The sequence below is a fragment of the Lactuca virosa genome, chromosome 7 (genome assembly GCF_052849685.1).
Source record: "Lactuca virosa cultivar CGN04683 chromosome 7, Lactuca_virosa_CGN04683_v6, whole genome shotgun sequence".
Taxonomy (NCBI): Eukaryota; Viridiplantae; Streptophyta; class Magnoliopsida; order Asterales; family Asteraceae; genus Lactuca; species Lactuca virosa.
Window position 1 is genome coordinate 212,134,441 of NC_136432.1, and position 20,976 is coordinate 212,155,416.

At 34.1% G+C, this 20,976-nt stretch overlaps 1 protein-coding gene across 1 annotated transcript; it reads right to left on the reverse strand.

Moving 5' to 3' along the window:
• Nucleotides 1-548: 548 nt before the first annotated feature.
• LOC145127523 (uncharacterized) lies at nucleotides 549-1,508 on the reverse strand. The gene has a single exon (XM_079062707.1). It carries the CDS (start codon nucleotides 1,506-1,508, stop codon nucleotides 549-551), a length of 960 nt encoding a protein of 319 aa, XP_078918833.1.
• Between the last annotated feature and the right edge of the window lie 19,468 nt (nucleotides 1,509-20,976).

Sequence of the window (20,976 nt, forward strand, 5' to 3'; positions counted from 1 at the left end):
AATGTCATATCAGTAGTGACAACCTGATAACCGAATAATTGATCAATATTGCTAAAATTAGAAAAAATAACGTTTAAATTGCAATAATAATAATAATAATAATAAACTGTCAAAAGTCAGAAAAAAAAAATAGGATGATTTTGGTAGAATTGCAAAAGGAAAAAAAAATGATTATTTTATGATATAATCCAACTAATTGGAAAATTGAATAAGTAACGCATTAAATAATAACAATATTTGTTGTTTTATTAGTCAAATAGTTTAATTAACACCTTTTAGTTAATAAAATAAAATCATAAATTATATTCTTATAATGATCATCAAATTACGAATAAATAAAGTACAACAGATTAGTTCGTTTAGGAAAACAAAAAGCAAATTAACAAGGTTAATCGTCAAAATGTGTAATATATATATCAAATATTTAACATAATACATAAACTAACTACTATTTTACGTAAATTTTATATTAAAAAAATAAAAATAAAAATCCAAGCACATAGCTAGAATTGATCGGAGATGAGGAATATGAAGATTTCACCATGAATTCAGTATCCTCGTTGTTTCATAACAGAAGTGATCCCTCTTGAAATCTCATGAACACTGCCTCCGCCATTGTTATGGAACCCCAAGCAACCTAACAACCCAGATTTATACGGCAAGAACGTCTTCTTCCTCATCTCTTCCGCCACCGCTCTGTTCGCCGTGTAATGTATTTCATGCGCTGAAACCTTCCTCATCACCCTCCTACTCGAACCCAAACTCTCTGTACTTCTAAAGCTTGAATTCCTTACATCTTCACCTGCGTCGCCGCCGCCTTTCCTTATCCTCGAATATTTATTCACCGGGTCTTTGCTCCTCCTCGCACTTCCCTCCGACGTGCTTCGAAACAATAGCAGGTTTTTAAGGTTCCACTTATTGTACCACGTTAACGACGACGATTGATTTGTTGGGTTTCTCTGGTTGTGATGTTCTTCATCGGATAAAATATCGGAGATTCTAAACGGTGATGACGACGGTGATACTTTGTCTTTAATTTTGGTTTTTCTCGTCGATTCCCTTCCTCGTTTAGATGAGTTTTGACTGGTTTGCGTTTGTTCACCAGATGTTTGTGTTAATGCCTCAGTGAAAGCGTCAAAATCTTTCTTTTTACGGCGAGGGGAAAACGCTTGAGTGAAGCGTGAGGGTGGGGATTTAGGCGGGTCGTCGGAGACAGAAGGCTTTAATGGCTTGATCTTGCCGCAATGAAAGAGCTCGTCGGCGGCGGATATAGAAGGTGGTTCCAGTTCTCCGGTGAAATTGAATGCAAAATCCTTATCGTCATCATGATGATCTTCATCTTCCTGATGAAAGGAGATGGCGAGGGAGTGGATGGGGCTTGTGGGTGCGGTGTAGAAGAAATTGGGGAAGCGGTGTGGGGTAGAAGGTGCGGTGACGTACGGCGTAGTATTGGTGCTTTCGCAGCTGAAATCGACCGCCGGCGACGGTAGCATGAGTTGTATCTCCATGTGAAGATGGAAGCAGGGAAATGGAAGCTCAATATGAGCAAAGTCTACCGTTTTATATGTATTTTGAATCATAATACTGCTTATTTCTTTCTAATATCAATTAAATTAATTTTTTATTTATTGAATCCTCCCTAATTACATGTTATATCCTATAATTACTTATTTTACCCGGTTATTGAATTTTCTAAAGTGTCATTCTTAAATCATATGGTAAAATAAAGGATACTAAAAGAATAACCATTTAAAATCTTGAAATCGAAGAAAAATCCTAAATTTTATTTTTGTTATAACAAAATAACCATATCTAAAATGAAATTTTTTGAACTAACTTTATGTCATATCAAAATTCTCACTGCATAATTAAATTTTTAAATTTCAAAATAAGTTTGAAATCTTAATCTCCAGAAAATGTTTGGATTTTTATTATAACCTAACAAAAAAGATAAAGAATTGTATTAAAATAGAATTATATACGAAATAAAAGCTTAAAATATGACATTTAATTGAAAATCGATGATATTATATATTTGAGTTATTGTCATTGTAGTCCAACGCAGTAACAAATTTTGTTTTAAAAGATCCATTGTGTTATTGTTGTTGTTATTGTTGTTATTATTATTATTATTATCATTATTATTATTATTATTATTATTATTTTGCATCATAAGGGCATAAACTTCTGTTTAATGGTTTTAATAGGTACCTTATAAAAAATGAAGGGGTCATTCGGTGAACCCCTTCCTAATCAGTAGTATAAATGGCTCGTCACTTAATGAGACTTGCCGTGTCATCTACCATGCATTAGTTTGAGACATTAAATGACCAAATTTCTTCCCTTTCTTTATGTCTCGTATCCAATGACACTGTGCCTCACAAACCATTCTCTTATTCTTCACTCTCAAGGGATCATCTGGTTTCGTTGTAATGAAGTTTACATGAAGTTTGTGGCTTTTCTGGAATGGACAAGAACAAGTTTGTGGCTTTTCTGGAAAGATACACTCAGGAGAAATGTAAAAAGGTGTATTATTGTTAGTTGGATATTGATTTTCCTGGGGGGCTGACGATAATAGCTACATGAAATGATTATATGGAATTCATCGAAATAGGATATGCTTGTGATGTTGTACTCCCTATGTACATAGATCATCTTACTGTGAATATACAGGACTGGCTTATTGATAATAAAGTTGTAGTATACGGTGTTGATGACAACCATTCATGTGCATGGGATTTTTTTGATGATTAGCAAGGAGGTAAGGATGTTGGCTTTGACCTATATGATTTGAAAGGAGATATGGATGTTGACATTGACCTAGATGATTGAATTCCTATGAACAAGACTTGTAATGATATTTTCCTGAGTAAGCTTTGCCCATGGTGAATCTAGCCCCAGATAGTACACCTCATGGAGCCATATTTTAAGATGGATTACAATGAGGAAAAAGTTGATGGGAAGCCAACCTATAATGAAAATATTCACTAGAAGAAACAGAAGCCTATACTAGGTATGAGATTTGAAAGTCCTAAATAATTAAAACATATAGTGCGTAATTATGATGTTGCTAATGATTACCAGTTATGTTACAAAAAAATGATAGTAGTAGACTTTTGGTTAAATGTTGTTATGGGAAATGCAAGTATAGATTATGGGCTTTATGGATGAGTGAAGCAGACTCTTTCGAGATTAATACTCTCAAAGATGATCATAATTGTGTAAGGAATTTCAAATTGGGGCCAATTTTTGGCTATGCTTGGATTAGAAGACAGTACACTACATAAATCTTAAACAAATAAAAATTAAGTGTTAGGTAAGTTAGGGAAGAGGTTATAAAGAAATTTAGTATAAAAGTGAGTATATGATAACGTAGGAGAGCAAATAAATATCCAATTCAACGAACTGAAGGTATACTTGTGGATCACTATGCAAAACTTTGGTCTTATAGTGAGAAGATTAGAAGATTAAATCTTGGGTCAACAGTCAAAATGGATGTCAATTATATGCTTGATAGTAAGAACTATTTTAGCACGTTGTACATTTGTTTTGAAGGAATCAAGCAAGGTTGGATAGGAGGTTGTAGAAGAGTCATTATCTAGATGGATGTTTCTTAAAAGGTTTATGAAGTGGAGAGTTAATATATATTGTAGGAAGGAATACTAATAATTAGATTTTCCTAGTTACATGGGCAATTGTGTATGTAGAAAACAAAGGGAATTAGAAATGGTTTTTGGAAAATCTAAAAGATGATTTGAGTCTGGAAAATAGTTTTGGTCTTACCTTGATGTTAGATCAACATAAGGTATGTAACACACTATCCCTTATCATTTTCATTTTGCAATATTTATCATGTATATTAACATTTTACATTTTTGTATAGGGTCTATTGGAGATAGTTAAAGAGTTGGTGACTAATGTTGAATATAGGCAGTATGCATGGAATATTTATGCCGACTTTAGGAAATGATTAACTCGTGCACACTTTGACCAGATGTTTTGGAAGGTTAGAAAGGAATCAACTGAACCTCTTTTTAATGCATCAGTGAAGGATATGCAGCATTTGCATACCTTATGGAAAAGAACCCAAAGGCATGGTCTAGAGCATTATTTGAAACATATATGATGTGTGATGTTGTTGAAAGTGGGTTATCTAAGAGCTTTAATGGTGTGATTAGGGATGCAAGAAAAAATCTAATCACCACAATGTTGGAAGAAATTAGAATGTATGTTATGGAGAGGATCTTCAACTTGAACATTAAAGGTAGTACATGGCTTGACTCCAAATCATGTGCAACCATTACACTCCTATTAAATTAGTTGCAAAAAGAATTATGGTAGCTTATATTTCCTTACTTATATGTCCTTATTGCTAAATGGGTATGCTAACTTTTTTACATGGTCCAGTAAGCACTAGAAAGTATTACCAAGTGTTCTAAACTAATTTGAAACAATGAAATTAGAAGATTCATATGTTGTTGACTTAGATAATAAAACTAGTACTTGTATTGTGGCAGCTAAATGGTTATGGTTGTCTTCATTCAGTGGCAACTATCTTATATATTAATCACAATGTTGATCTTTATGTGGATCCAGTGTACTTTGTAGCCTTTTATATAATCAATTACAATTATCCATTGCATGGGATGGGATGAATGGTAGTAATATGTGGCCAAGTAATGATTACATACCCTCTTTTCTACCATTAAAGTGAAGAATACTAGGCAGGCCAATAGTCAACAGGAGGAGAGATTCATCTGAAAGAACTAGAAGACACTCTATGTCTAAGGTAAGAAAAAGAATATAATGTAGTGTTCGTAAACAAGTGGGACATAATATGGTAATTTTTCCACAATTGGAAAAACCTACCAAACTTATAATGAAGTAAAATCCAAAGGTAAGTAAGGAGTCACAACAACAAGAAAGCAATGAGGCACAATAAAGAGAAAACAATGAGGTTAAGAGTAAGAAACAAAGGGTTGGAACTTGGATCAGGAAGAGATCAGTAAGGATTATGAAAAAGAACCTAGATAAGAAGGTTGAGGGTAAGAATGGAAAAGGAAACAATGTTGCAACACTTATGGATTTAGATTAAGATTTTTCATTAAAGTGTTGTCCTTGGAATACAATTTAAATTCATTTTGTGTTTTAATGTCTTGTTATTGTAATAATGGATTATCGTTGTTCGGTTTGGATTAGTGTTGTAGTTGAAGGGTTTTGAGCATTCTAACACTCCTATGGTGTACATACAACCCTATAAACCTTGGATCTATGTTTTCTCTAAAATACATGCAAATAAGAATGTCCAAGGTTTACATCCTAACTAGCATGGCATGGGGAACTTGAATCATAAAATTACTAGTAGAATGACATACCTTATAATAGTGGTTGATTGCTTGGAGTTTGAGAGCCTAGCACCAATAGTGTGGATGCCTCAAATGGAAATCACAAATCACCACAAACTTTGGAAAACTCTTGAGAGAATAATGCACACTCTTGAAATCGGCCACCACTCTTGTTCACACACAACTAGTGCCAAATCAAGTGCCAAATACTCCTTTATATAGTGTGGAGGATTAGGGTTACATCCATGTAAACCCTAATACCCATGACTCTTCCTTTCCAAGGATTCATGGGTTAAAAGCTCCATGGACCATCCATGGACTCCCATGCAAGCCTAGCCCATAAGCATTAGCCCACACTAAATAAATACAAGAGCCCATATTTAATTAGTCACCTTTTGATCACTAAATTAATTCTTAATTAATTTAAGATCAATACTAATTAAATAATATGATTTCATATTAATATATTATACCTTATAATATATTAATAAATCATAAACATACTATTCTCAAAAGATTATCAATACAAATTGTTCGGGTGAAGTGCAACCCAAATGGACCATGCCGGGTCAGGTCAAGTGCATATCAAATAATGGACTTAGACACCTTATCCAACAGTCTCCCACTTGGATAAGTCTAATAACTATATTTGCAGATATGACTTCAGGAACCAACCGACAATCGTAGCTCTCAAAACCCTGTTGAACTATGAAGCGCCATTTTAGATAAGTGATCATATAATCCTCTGTTCTCAAGATATCAGCCGGACAAATACGTGGAACAACGTCGTACTTATTGTCCAACAGTTTGTTTCCCGATTTCCGATTTGTTTAACATAGAAATAAATTTAACACATCAATTAGGTTCTGACCGGGCCCGGTACATAGGTCAAAACAAAATCATCGAGGGGCCCAGATATCGCTTCTAATCCTCCAAGGACTAGAAGGAACAGATAAACTTCGACTCATATGCTTGTTCTACTACTTGTTGAATTATACACAAAGGCACGTTTTATAACATCAAGTTACTGATGCGTTTTCGTGCAATCAATGTACAACCAAATCATAGGTATCAACTCATATCTCTAGGTTTAAAGACTTATATGATATTACCGTCTCACGATCACTCGAGATAAGTTCCATGAAGTGATGCAAGTGAGCGTGGGTTTATTCCAATTCTCAGAACTTATGAGCACTCATGAATGTTGTAGCAACCATTGCTATGGCTAAACACCTTTAGTCATCTACAAGCCCAATTCATGACAGTCTTAATTCATACCTACTTCCGACGTATGACCGACTGCGGAAGTTTGAATAACTTAGTCATTCGGAAAGAATAACCTAGTTATTATGGAAGTCAAAACATGCAAAGTGAAACACAAGAATAATTGAATCCAATATGGTCTCAGCACTTATGAATATAAATAAAACACCTTTTATTCATCACCATATTGATTACACATTATTCTGTTCTGATTTATCAACTTAACACTTGAATTAAAACAATAGTTGTCCCATGCTCCAAGCATGTATACTATGTTTTCTAAACAATAGCCATGCCATACTCCAAGTATGCAAACTATGTTTGTCTATGATCCTTACTTTGTGAAGTAGATCAATTGAACACGATTCCAATGATGCTCATTTTACAATCCCAAATCCTTACCGTAAATGTAGGAATATCAAATTCTTGTCATTTACTGTAATCTGTTAGATTTTAAACTCATATGCATTATTCCTCTTGCAATGACTATGCACAAAAGTCATAGAGACCTGGCAACATACATTACAAAGTATTCCAGTGGAGATCAATTCCATGGAAACGAAGTCTCACATTCAAAGTACATTCCTTTGAATATCCTTCTTGCATAAAAGTTTCTAACTTTCTCATAGATTCTTAAAATCCAACTCCCAATATGGAAAACATTTCCATATTCCCATTTTGACTATCACTTCTGAACAAGAGCTACCTCTTTTCAGAATATGTCAATATGGCCATTTCCAAAATTTAACATCATACTTCCAGCTGTCCATGAGAAACCAATCTTAGGTAAACCTCAGACTGTTCTGGACAATTGCTTAATCATTTCAGTCATATCCGATTCTATTCCTTTTTCCCTCTTAATGCTCTAGGCATTTTTGGAAAAATTTAGAACGGATAAATATTATAGCACATGTGATCGATCCTATACCCGAAGCATATGGGACACGATTCATGATGTCTCACATAAAGACCTGATACTAGATCAGTCTTTTGCTACAATATTTTTTTATTTGCCATGTCTTCAAAAAAACGACTATGAAGAGGGATGCCGTAATCATAATCGAAATTTGAGAACGCAATATATATAGAATTCCCTTATGTTGAACCATTCCAATATAAAATTCATATCTATATATTCTTGACTAAAGATGATTAAAATCTCAATCCAAACTTTTAGGATTTGAAATGAAGTATAATCTCCTCTCCCTTAATTATAGCAAAACAACCTTTCCCGAGCGAAACTTTTGTTTTCTATAATTAACAATACTTATCATAATTGATTATGCTTAGCATAATAATTATTTAGCACAACAATTATGCTCCTACTAGCTTTGACATATACTCAGAAATCGACTTCTAGAAATCAATACTTTATTGACTTTCATCACCAAAGTTCAGACTTCTGATACGAGATGCTTCGACAAAACTTTATCTAAGCTTCTCAGACTCATACATCTTTCCTTAGATAGCTCACATGTGTGTCTAAGAAATTATGAAGAGGGATGCCGTAATCATAATGTTTAGACCTTTTTGCCATTTCTCACAAGTCCATGTTAGTGTGCCGGTTAACCACACACGCTCCACTAACGACTTTGAGAATGCAAATATCATAATTGCTATCTACTTAAAATCTACTTAGTGAAAGCGTTTCCTCACCATCATTTTCATGAATCGGAAAGAAACCTTATGACACTTAGATTTTATGGTGTATGTGTTCCTATCCATGTGAATTTGTCAAAACCATAATCACAAGACAAGGTTAGTGACAAACTCAAACTCATATGAATTGAACTTGTTCAATCTTGATTTCTTGCCTCTTGGTAGCACAAGGGCCCACCATTCCTTCCAAGTTGTTATGCACACAATTGAGAACTCACAGAACTCACATACATAGTCAACTTTACCGGAATAGGCACAGAAACGAGAATTATGTCAACATGATAGGTTACAAACCTCAAGTCCTGTGCTAGCGATAAACAACAGGTTTTATCCTTGATTAGTTCTTGAAATTTTCAAGACCATTAAGACTCCCACTGTCCTCTTGACATATAAGTTTCTCTTTGTTAAGAACCATTCCTTGACAAACAAACAAATATTCAAGAGTTAGTGCGGATTCTTATCAAGATAAATACATCACACAATTGGTCTCAGTTGGTCTTTGTTTCATCCAAGACAACACAACTTACCAATTTCAAATGTTCAAGAGTAGAAAACATTTTACTCTACATTTGATAAGTGTTTTAAACCCTTCTTTATGTCACTCAAGGTTACCATCTTGGAGTATAACTCCAAGAATTGTTTTGGAATGGAGTATGATTCATCTTCTTGATTTTAACCATTCTAACAATGCATGAATCCTCTTCTTAGCCATACAAATGCACTAAGATGTCCTTAGAAAATCAAATTGTGATATAGTTCCATAATCATTAAGATGATCATAAAACATGATACTAAAGTACTCTCCCATCTTTTCAGATTTGAGAAACTTTTATCTTTCTGCCTAATTTGATTCTTCCCATTCGCCCTGCCATACATTGAAACTTTTCCAATGTTTCAGAATTGTACTTAAACTTGTAGGTACAACCATATTTACTAAACTTTAGTAAATCATGACGAATAGTCTTATCGATCTTTGTGGTGGACTTTGACCTGCACACACCCAGTGTACCCGATCCTTTAGTCTTTCACATGACTCACATATACATGTGGTCAGGGAATTGGTCTTAACTTTCCAAAAATGAAAATTCTCATTCATCATGCAATATAACCTGCATGATTCCAAGTTTCGGTCCACTTGAAACTTGGGTGATGAGAATCTTTCCTTATTTGGTAAATTTAGACACTACCACAGATGAAAGAATCAAATTCATTATTGCTAGAAACATACAAACATTAAATTTCCATAAATTCCATTGCAAGGAGATATAAAATAAAGTAAAACAAAAATTTTATTTATTTATAAAATGCGGAAAAAACTTTTTCCTTACAATGCAACTTTAAATGGAAACTATGCTATTACATATTTCCTAGCAATCTATCATAACTCCTAAGTAGTAGCTCAAGAATCCGATCTTCGAACCATGCGATTGAAATCCATCTTCGCGATCAGATTCAACATACTCTTCTTTTAAGCTTCCTTCTCTTTGCTTGATCTCGCAAAACATTAAAATGCAACCCAGTCACATCATGTATTAAGAATCAACAATTAGGAACTTAACAGAGTTAGATAGTGGACTTACCTGAAGCAGAACCATACATTCTGACTAACGATCTCAGGTAGTCAGGGCAGCTTCGATTCCAACGTCCCTTTCCTTGGCAATAGAAACACACAGGCTCATCTGAGCCAGCACATAGAGCAGTCTCAGAAATGGCCTTTCTCTTATGATCATCACTTTTGACCATGGCCAATTCCTTCTCTTTAGGAGAAGGAATCATTTCTGGGATGTCCATGTCAGCTTGGGAGGCAGACCTTCCAATCAAAGTTTTTTGACCATTGCGCCAAATCATTGTTGATTCAGCAGCAATTAGCAAATAGGTAAGATCTATTAGGGTCATGTCGAGATCTGTCACATAGTAGTCTTTAACAAACTCACTATATGACTCAGGAAGTGACTGAAGAACCCAGTCAATAGCCAACTTTCTTGGGAACCCGACACCCATCATCCTTAGCCTGTCAATGTGTGCCTTCATCTCCAAGACATGTGCACACACTGGCTTTCCATCCTTGTGTTTACTATCCAATAGGACTTGAGTGAGTTTGAACTTTTCAAGTCTTCGAGCTTGTGAGTCGGCGAGAATAATTGGAGGAGGTGGAGGAAGTGAAGCATGATGTTGTGGGACATCATCTTCAAGAGGAAAGCTTGTTCCAAGAGATTTGGGAAGATCATACTTGTCTGAACCAGACATGTACAATGGGAGAGACTCAAGTTAGTTGATTTAAAATCCTTAATATAACACCCAATATGAAATATTAAGGCTAGGACCCAACACAATATTTTATAACTTGGAAGAGGGATGCCGTAATCCAAGCTATAGAATATTTGAAGGTAGGTGAATAACGATTCACCAATTTCCACCATGAAAAACGAAATAAAATTAGGTTTTAATTGGTTTGAAACTCCTAGATCTTTTGAGATTCACTGAACTTTTCAATGGCATGTTTCAATCTCGATTGTGCCCTTCAGGTTTTGTGACTGGGATGCCGAGGATCACAAAACAAGGTGTGAATAACCATGCAAATTCACTTGGTACCCTTAATATTATCACCTAATCAATGTGCCGGTTAACCACACGCGCTCCACCGATCTATGATAAACATTAAGTCACCCTTTGCCATCCTTACTAGTCCAAGTTAGTGTGCCGGTTAACCACACACGCTCCACCAACGACTTGGTAAGGTACAAAGTGTAAATTTCATGGGTTAGCACCAAATTCACATTTTACTAAAGTAACTAAGATTGGGAATTTATAAAAGGTTTAGTTACTTTATATTCATCATTATACTTTTAATGAGAATTATAGTCCTTGTCCTACCCGTTCGGCTACCGACCCTCCACCAGTCAAGGAAGCGGTGGGTGAGAGTAGACACTCATTAAGCTGCCATTTTATAGGCAACAACCTTATACCCCCCTTATAGACCGGCTTCGTGAATGAGACCTACTAACGGTAAGACTGACTTGCTCTTATATATATATATATATATATATATATATATATATATATATATATATATATATATATATATATATATATATATATATATTATTAACTTATAATACTATAAAGTATAAGGGTTGAATTTTAACTTTTAAAACTCTAAGGGTTGGAACTAAAGTGTGTGTGAGACTTTACAAATTCTAAAACTTGAGGGCAAGTTTTGAACAATTCAAAAAATTTTGGATTTTCATAACTTATGAGTTTAATTAAGGTTAAAAAAAACTTTTAATGAAGAGACTCTTGGACATCCATAACTTAAGGGCAAGTTATGGAGTCCATAAAACTATTTATGATGAAAAGACTCTTCAACTTGTGCAACCTATGGTTTTTAATGGGATTTAAAAGAAAAACTTTTGGTAATCCATAACTTGAGGACAAATTATGGATTCCATTAAAACACATCAAGATCAAGAATTAACTAACAAACAATTTGCAAATAATTCCTATGATCTAACAAAACTCATAAGTTCATGAACATCCATATCAAAAATTTTAAGAATCATATGAACACATACAAAACTTGAAATTTTGATAATATCCTTTGAAATTGGATTAACATAATCATTACAATATCAAAAACAGGTTTTATAAGTCCAAAACAGTTTAGTGTAATGATTCTAGTCCAATTCCAGCTTAAAAACTCGAAAAACTGCACTCTGGGCCTCCTACTCGTCGAGTGCATGAACCTACTCGACGAGTAGGATGAAGATATGCTTGGACTCGACGAGTCCCCCCATGGACTCGGCGAGTCCACTGTTCAGTGGGCAGAAAATCGACTTTTTTTTAGCATTTTGCATCAAGTATTCAAGAAAACAAGCCTACGCTCTGATACCACTGAAGGGTTTTGAGCATTTTAACACTCCTATGGTGTACATGCAACCCTATAAACCTTGGATCTATGTTTTCTCTAAAATACATGCAAATAAGAATTTCCAAGGTTTACATCCTAACTAGCATGACATGGGCAACTTGAATCATAAAATTACTAGTATAATGACATACCTTATAATAGTGGTTGATTGCTTGTAGTTTGAGAGCCTAACACCAATAGTGTGGATGCCTCAAATGGAAATCACAAATCACCACAAACTTTGGAAAACTCTTGAGAGAATAATGCACACTCTTGAAATCGGCCACCACTCTTGTTCACACACAACTAGTGCCAAATCAAGTGCCAAAGACTCCTTTATATAGTGTGGAGGATTAGGGATCGCATCCATGTAAACCCTAATACCCATGACTCTTCCTTTCCAAGGATTCATGGGTTAAAAGCTCCATGGACCATCCATGGACTCCCATGCAAGCCTAGCCCATAAGCATTAGCCCACACTAAATAAATACAAGAGACCATATTTAATTAGTCACCTTTTGATCACTAAATTACTTCTTAATTAATTTAAGATCAATACTAATTAAATAATATGATTTCATATTAATATATTATACCTTATAATATATTAATAAATCATAAACATACTATTCTCAAAAGATTATCCATACAAATTGTTCGGGTGAAGTGCAACCCAAATGGACCATGCCGGGTCGGGTCAAATGCATTTTAAATATTGTTATGGACTTAGACACCTTATCCAACAGTAGTATGTTTGTCTTTTGGATTAATGCATGTCGTTTTTATATTTCTGCAAACTAAAATGAATTACATGATAGTAGACATGTAAGCATGTGGTCAATATTCCATTTGGCATTTCTTAAGTGGTTGATTAGGTACTTTTTGCTAGTTTTTACTTGGAACGCTACACCTTTATGCTCTTATGCAAACAATAAAAAAAAAGTGGTCCATTATCTTACATAAATAATATATCATACGTTTACCATTTTTGATAGTATTCACTGCCTTTCTTGTAAGAATTTCACATACAATAAGGGTTGATGTACTTGCACAATAACATTTTACAGTACACTAGCATTACCATTTTGGCCAGTACAATAGAATTATCCAATAACATATATAACATTAATTTTTTTGAAATTTTGGTAAAAATTATACCCTGTTTATCAGAAAAAGTACTTCCATTTGTTTATCAGAAAAAATACTTCTACCATTATAAATAATGTGTATATTCATAATAAATAGTCGATCATAATGTAAAGACTACTTCAGATTATATTAGCATCATACCAAAACGGGGTTACATCCAAAAGAAAAGTTGTAAAATTGCTTGATTTATATATGCTTTCATCATCATTATCAACAAAACTAGGGTTGATGTACTTACACAAAAGATTACCAAATAACACACACACATACACACACACACACACACACATATATATATATATATATATATATATATATATATATATATATATAACCTTATAAACCCATCGTCACCACAAAACCCTAACATTTACTGGTTAAACATGACCCAACTGACATAACTGCTACTGCTACCACAATCAATCACACAAAGAAAGCTTGACACTTCCACATGTAAATACGAATCTCAACCTGAAAACGCATGAAGTCCGCCCTCAAAATGAGGAAATCATGTCACATCCCATATTTTGGTTTTTCGATCTCCATGTGTGTCTTCATCAGTTTTCCTTCACAGTCACAGAAGATCGAACACAAATCATTGAAGGTTAAATAGTTTGTTGATGAATTTAAAGAAGAGGCTGACGATGGTGGTGGGGTAGGATCCATATTCAATAACATTTTTAAGGTTCCAATATTTTGGTTTTTCTGATATGGGTAAGAAAGTGTTGATTAGTGCTGAGATTAATTGCTACATGAATGGATTATTATATTTAAGGGACAAATCTTATGCTTGGGCTCCAAGGGTTGCTGACGTGGCATACATGTCAACATCTACTAGGCTCAAGCTATTACTAACTAGGCTGCAATTCATCATTTTCTAACCTATTTAGCTTACATTGCCGATTATAATGAGTTATATGCCCAAAATAGCTAGTAAAACACAAGTTTCCCTTAAAAGCAAAAAAAAAAAAAAAGATGAAGGGCCTTTTAAAACATAATTGATAACTTCGTTGGGCTATAGTGACAATAACTCTATATATTTTGGAAATTGGTATAGAGACCTTTTAAAATAGAATTGAAACACAATGGTCATTTTGATGAAGTACAAACAATTTGATCAAATACATTTATCCTACGATATGATATGATCATTTTTTTTAAATATCTATAATATAAAATAAAAATGTATTTAATTCATGGTCAAGCATATAAATTACATTAAATTCTTAATTTATAGGCATGATAACAAAGTTTAAGAAAAAAAAAGTATGTAAATACTCATTCATACATTTCCTAGTTTACATATAAGTTAACTTATTTTCATCACCTAAACAAAGCTTAACGACATATTTAAAAAATATTGTGACCTGAACCAGGGGTGGCTCAACCAGTTAGGGGGCTCTAAGCGAACCAAAAATATAGGCCCATTTGGCCTTTACTATACTTAACGTTATACTCTCCTCATTTATTCAGGCTTGAGACGGGCAATAATAAACTAAATAGTTTATAAATGGGGGAGTTAATTTTTTTTATTATGTATATGTTTTTTTGTGAATCACCAAGACAACTACAAATGAACAAACATAATACTGAAAGTAATAGATTAATGGTAATACCTGATGTTTGACAACCTTGACTCGCTGACTGGTTCATTGAGTTCATTCCAACCCAAATTCAGAAATTCTAAAGGCAAAATCCACACAAAAGTATTGAAGACTTGACAAATGAAAATATGTATTCTATAATGAGTGGATAATTGAGAATAATTAACCTTAATCAGCTAACCCTAATAGATAATGGAAAACTGGAAAACAAGTGAAACACATACAGTTTGGTGTTGAGGATTTGAACAATTGAGAATCGAGATAGAAGAATAGAAGATAAATGCGGCGTTTCAGTTTTCAAGATTGCATTGACGTGTCGCATTTGTTTCGTCTTCAAAAATCAAGACTGCTCATTGTGAGCTGGCCCATCGGATAATTAGTAATGGAGAAATTGAGATTTTAGATATATTAATATTGGGCAAAGTTCGGAAAATAAGGGGCTCTTTGTAATTGAGGATTGTAAACCTAACTTAGAAAAATATAAGGTTGAGCCGCCCTGCTATAAACATATAAAGTAATGGCTAAAAAAGAAAAGAAAAACATTATTAGTTTATAACATTATATCATAAAATAAAATTAAAAACTTAAGATATTCACATAATTACAAATGACCAATTTTTTTAATAAATATATTAAAATAACCTATTTTTCGTAAATGACTATTTTGGTTAAAATAGTTTGTTTCATACTCTAGAAAAACTATATCGAAGTGTCATCTAATATAAATTGTTTCAGACTCAAACAATCAAACATTTCAGACATCTTTTTCAGAAAGTACATTTTGGTATATACTTTATTTGACATTGTTTATTTCGGGCTCACATTTTGAAATGGAATTTTCGGGATTGTATAGTTTTTTTCTAACTTATATAGGTTAAGATTTTGACAAACTTATCTCAATCACCATCGATACCATTGTCTTTAGAAATAATTTGTCTAGTTAGAAATGATTTCACACAACTGAATCAATGAAGATTTTTTTTCCAACATTCCTTTGTTCGGTTACAATATAGAAAAAAAAATTGAATTTTGAAATAGTTACCCATATAAAGATGAATTCGATCAATTGTAAGCTCTTATTTTTCACCCTCGGTTACATGTGCCGATTAAAACAATTAATTATATCAAGAAAGATGACTTTAATCGGTGTTAATTTTCATTAATTATTGTCATTAATGATCCAATAATTTATATATTCAGACATTTCTAAATTGCTTTTGCTTACTGACCTTGATGGGAAATGCCATATCAAAGGGAACTATATCGGAACCATGATCTTAGCCATTGGCATTGACAGAAAGCATCAAATCTTTCCCTATGCGTATATAGTAGGCAAAATAAAGAGTGAAAAAAATGTGGTAATGTTTTTTAATAAGGCTAAAAGAATGCCTTGGGAAAGGCTAGTTAGGAACTTATTTGTCATATTCGATTTGGCCAATTCTATCTACATGGTTATTAGATATGTCTTCACAAATACACATTGTGGGATTTGTTACCAGATATTGATATTAAATTTGTGAGTTAGGATAGGAAAAATCGAATAGTGAAAAGGGTTGTTCTAGGAGACATGAAAATCTTATAGAAAACCTTATTTCAATAAAATATTGGCTAGGGTATGCCATGCAATTTTGAGTCAAATTGAATGACTTGACAACATTGGTTATTTTAAATGGGCAAAGGCGTACTTCCCGTAACATGTGATATAATATAAGGACCTATATAAACTAATAGAGTATATTACACGAATGCTCCCTATGGTTTGGTGTAATTTGCACTTTGGTCCCTAACTTTATTTTTTAACTCGGAAGGTCCCTAGTATTTGTTTTTGTTACTCGCTTGGTCCCTACTGTTTATTTTTGTTACGTTCTTGGTCTCTGTCTTACCTAAAAAGACTATTATTTAAATAAATAAAAATGGTGGTGTAGGTAAGGTAAGGTGATGAGAGTGAGGTTGGGAGTGTGTTATTTAAATAAATTAAAAAATCAGTGGCAAAATAGTCTTTTTATGTAAGACAGAGACCAATCATGTAACAAAAACAAACAGTAAGGACCTTCCGAGTTAAAAAAATAAGTTAGGGACAAAACGCATAAATTACCCTAAACCATAGGGACCATTCATGTAATTTACTCAAACTAATATTGTTGATTTCATCTACATATTATTCACAAATGAACAAAATATCCTAATAATGGTTGCTGAATGAAGTTTTCCATGGCACAATTCAAAACTAGTATTCAAAAGGTTGGAATAGCGGAGGTAAATATACTTTGATATAACACTACTTATTTTCATTTTATGATGAGAATCCTAAAAGATTTTACAACAACACTTTACAATGATATCACCCTTTACACATATATTGTGCTTAAAATAAGGATGTTCAAGTGTGAAAATTGGAAAATATACCCCATCAATTATGTTGGCTTTAAAGTACATGATTATATAAATATTGTTGTTGTTAATCTATGAGGACAAAATTTCAAAAATGGTCCTTGTTCTTTTCAAAATTATGTGTTTTTGGTCCATAAAAATTTAGTGATGCACCGGTGGTCCAATTTTGGATACCATGTGTGGTTTTAGTCCTTATGGTTGGTATTTTTGTGTGGTTTTGGTCCATACCCCACATGAAATGACAAATGTTCCCTTCATTACTTTTATTTATTTAATTTTTTATTATTTTGATTAAAAAAGAAAATAAAATATCACCCACTCATTTCTCTCTCTCTCTCTCTCTCTCTCTCTCTATTAACAGTACCACCATCTTCATCTGTTAATGTTTGCAGGTAAGAACACCATCCACCAACATTCCTTTGAATCTCTCTCCCTTATCTCTATTCACTATTATGTGGTGTGCTTGAAAAAACTTAACTCCGGCAAGACCCAAATCCAAAAATCGATGGAAAATTTTCTAAACGAGATCTGTGCATACACAAATTTCTAGACTAGATCTGGTGGGGGATAAGGGTGGAGAAGAATGAGAGGTTTCTGGTTCATTGCTAGTGACAAATCATCGTCATTGTTCATCTTCTTCAATTATGCCTGACATTGACACTTTTATTTACCTTCCATCTATAACTATGGTTGCTTCTCTCACCATAACTCCATGAAACCCACTTTCATTTCCTATTCCCAAATCTTTCATGTGTACGAAAATTTCTACACTAGATCTGTGCATATACAAATTATATGAAGATCATAGACCCTGATTGTGTTGGCGATGGCGATGGCAAGAGAACAATAGCAGATCGAGACTCAAACACGTACAATGTCGTTGAATAGTTGTTCCATCTCTTTGAGTTATGATCTGATCCTGTTTGTTATAGAAACCCAAGTTCGATCCACAACACTGTTGGGTTCTTGTGTACCTTTTTTGAGATCCCTTTTTTCTGAATTGATGTCGATCTTGGCTTGTTTCTTCAAATCTACATAACTTAGGAACAATTTCGTCATCTTTTCATTCATCTTCTTTGTTTATTTGAGAAACTACATGCAAAACCCTCGTTTTTCATCATTTAACCTGACAAAAATCAAAAACACATAAAACAATATAAATGGAATCACTGTAAACATACATTTGTGCGAGTGTAACACCCTATTTTTGAGTTGTTTCTTAATTCGGGGTCGTGACCCGAGGATCAGTTGTTATAAGGCTTCAGGCCTTGGGGAAACAGAGGTTTAGACCCATTTGGATGTGGGTAATGTAGATTTTGTGATCCAAGAGTTCAGTTTGTGCTTTGGAACACATGGATATATTGGTAAAGTAATGGTTCAAACCTTTTATTTTATTTAAGGATTTTAGTTCGATGTGTTTTAAGTCAAAAGTAAATAGATAGGGTTATAGAGCTCCTCAACACCTTTACATGGATATAAGGATTGCTGAAACCAAACTTGGGACACAGATGGTATGGCCTTCGACAGTTAGAATGGTAAAAAGGGCTAGCTGGGAACGTTGGGCGTACAAGGAACGTACGTTGGGTGTTCGTGGTTGGGTGATCGCGGAGGTTCCTTCGGGAACGCTGGGCGTACCAATTGAATGTTGGGCATTTGTGACTCAGACTCAAACCCTATTTTGGGGCCTTCGACTCTATTTAACATCCTTAACTCATTTCCAAATCTCCTTACCTTCAGCCTCCACCTTCTTAAGTTGTTTCCTCGAAACCCTAGCCTCATATGCAAGATTATTGAGCTTTTGAGTGACTTTGGTGCGTTTTTGGTGCATTTGGAAGAAGAAGAACTCATTGGAGAATAGTTGGATTGCTTAGAGCTTGTAGATCCAGACTTTGTTCACCTTGATCCTTCCTTTAGAGGTATAAATCTTGAATCTTGATGATGCATATGTTAGATCTAGCTAGTTTTGGGTGCTATGAGCTTTTGGTCATTTTAGTGAATAAAGTTGAGATCTTGAAGTTTGTGACCTTGTTATGGATAAAGTTGGAAACTTTATCCATCTAAACGTCATATTGATTCAGATCTAAAGGTTGGAGACTTGGACTTAATGGATTCAGTTGGAAAAGATGCACTTTTGGTCCCTTTCAGACTTAAAGACTAGATCTTGGTGGTTTGGACCATTATAATGGATAAAGTTAGAAACTTTATCCATTATTGAGTTATTAGGAACCATAAAAATGTGATCTTGATTATAAGTTTTCTTCCATGCATGAGTTACAAGGTCTTAATGGGATAAGTAGTTAGATTGTTTATGCTTGGGCAATTTTGTTGGGTAATACATGCATCAAATACACTCTATAAATAGGCAGCGGAAGAATTGAAACAACAAAACGATTTACCTAAGTGTACATGCACCCTATGGATCTATGGCTTCATACTATTACTTCTACCCTATGAAATCCGAAGATACAAGGAAGAATACTAACCTATTTAGCAGCTAATGATCTTCGAGCTTGACTCCTTGTGCGTGCCACCTTGTTCGGATGATGAGGATCCAAACCAGAATCCCTCTCTTGGTTCACACCCAATGAACTCAAAGAGTAGAAACAAATATTAAACTAGGAGGGATGAACTATCAGGAAAGTTCTTCCACAATGAGGGAGAAAGAAGGTAGCGAATACTCAAGCCAAAATATGAGCAAGGAGGAATGAATCCTTAAGGCCCTATTTATAGTCTTGGATACCTCCTAGGGTTTTATCCTTCCATCCATGTGGGATGAGATAGACTAAGAACGAAATTCCCTTTATCCAAAGGGAGATTTCGTCCAACCCCCTTCATTCTAGGGTTCTGGAATGTTCCCTGATCAACCAACTATTGATTAATTCACATTCAACCCTTCTATTAATTAAACTGTTAATTAATTCCCAAATTGTTTTCCAATTAGTTTCTAATTAATTATTAAACAATAATAATTAATAAACTAATCACTCCTATTATTTATTCTACTCAATTTTGAGTCTTGAGGGCAACCCAAGAGGACCCTGCTATTATTAGAAATATCACCAATTAGTTAATGACCTTGGACACACTTCCAATAGTCTCCCACTTGGACAAGTCATCAACTATATATGGTCTTATCTCCATCTAATAATCAGCAGAGAGAATGCCATCCAATGCATCTGCCGAACTATGATCTAATCAGTTTCAGCCCTTAGATAAGTGATCAACTATTCCTTCATCCTCATGATATCTGTATGAATTCGAGACATGGATAATGGTCAATCTCATAATTCAAAATTATGTTTCCCGTTATAGATTTGTGACGACTACATTTGACTACTAAATCGAACACATCAATTCTAGTCAGCACCCGGCCAGGCTTTTAAGATGTCAGCACCAAATCATCGAGGGGCCCATAGATATCGCTTCTCTTATTAAGGCAGAAGGGACGAATAAACTTTGACTATATAGTCTTTGTCTATTTCATCATGTCACACATGAATACACTCGTTATAGCCACCAGCTACGGATAGCGTTGGAGTATACCAATGCATAACAGAATCTTAGAGCAAAGCCCCACATGTATCTCGGTTTGAAGAACAGAAGATATTATCATCTTAGAATTACTCGTGACTTAATCCATGAAGTAATCTCTAAGTGC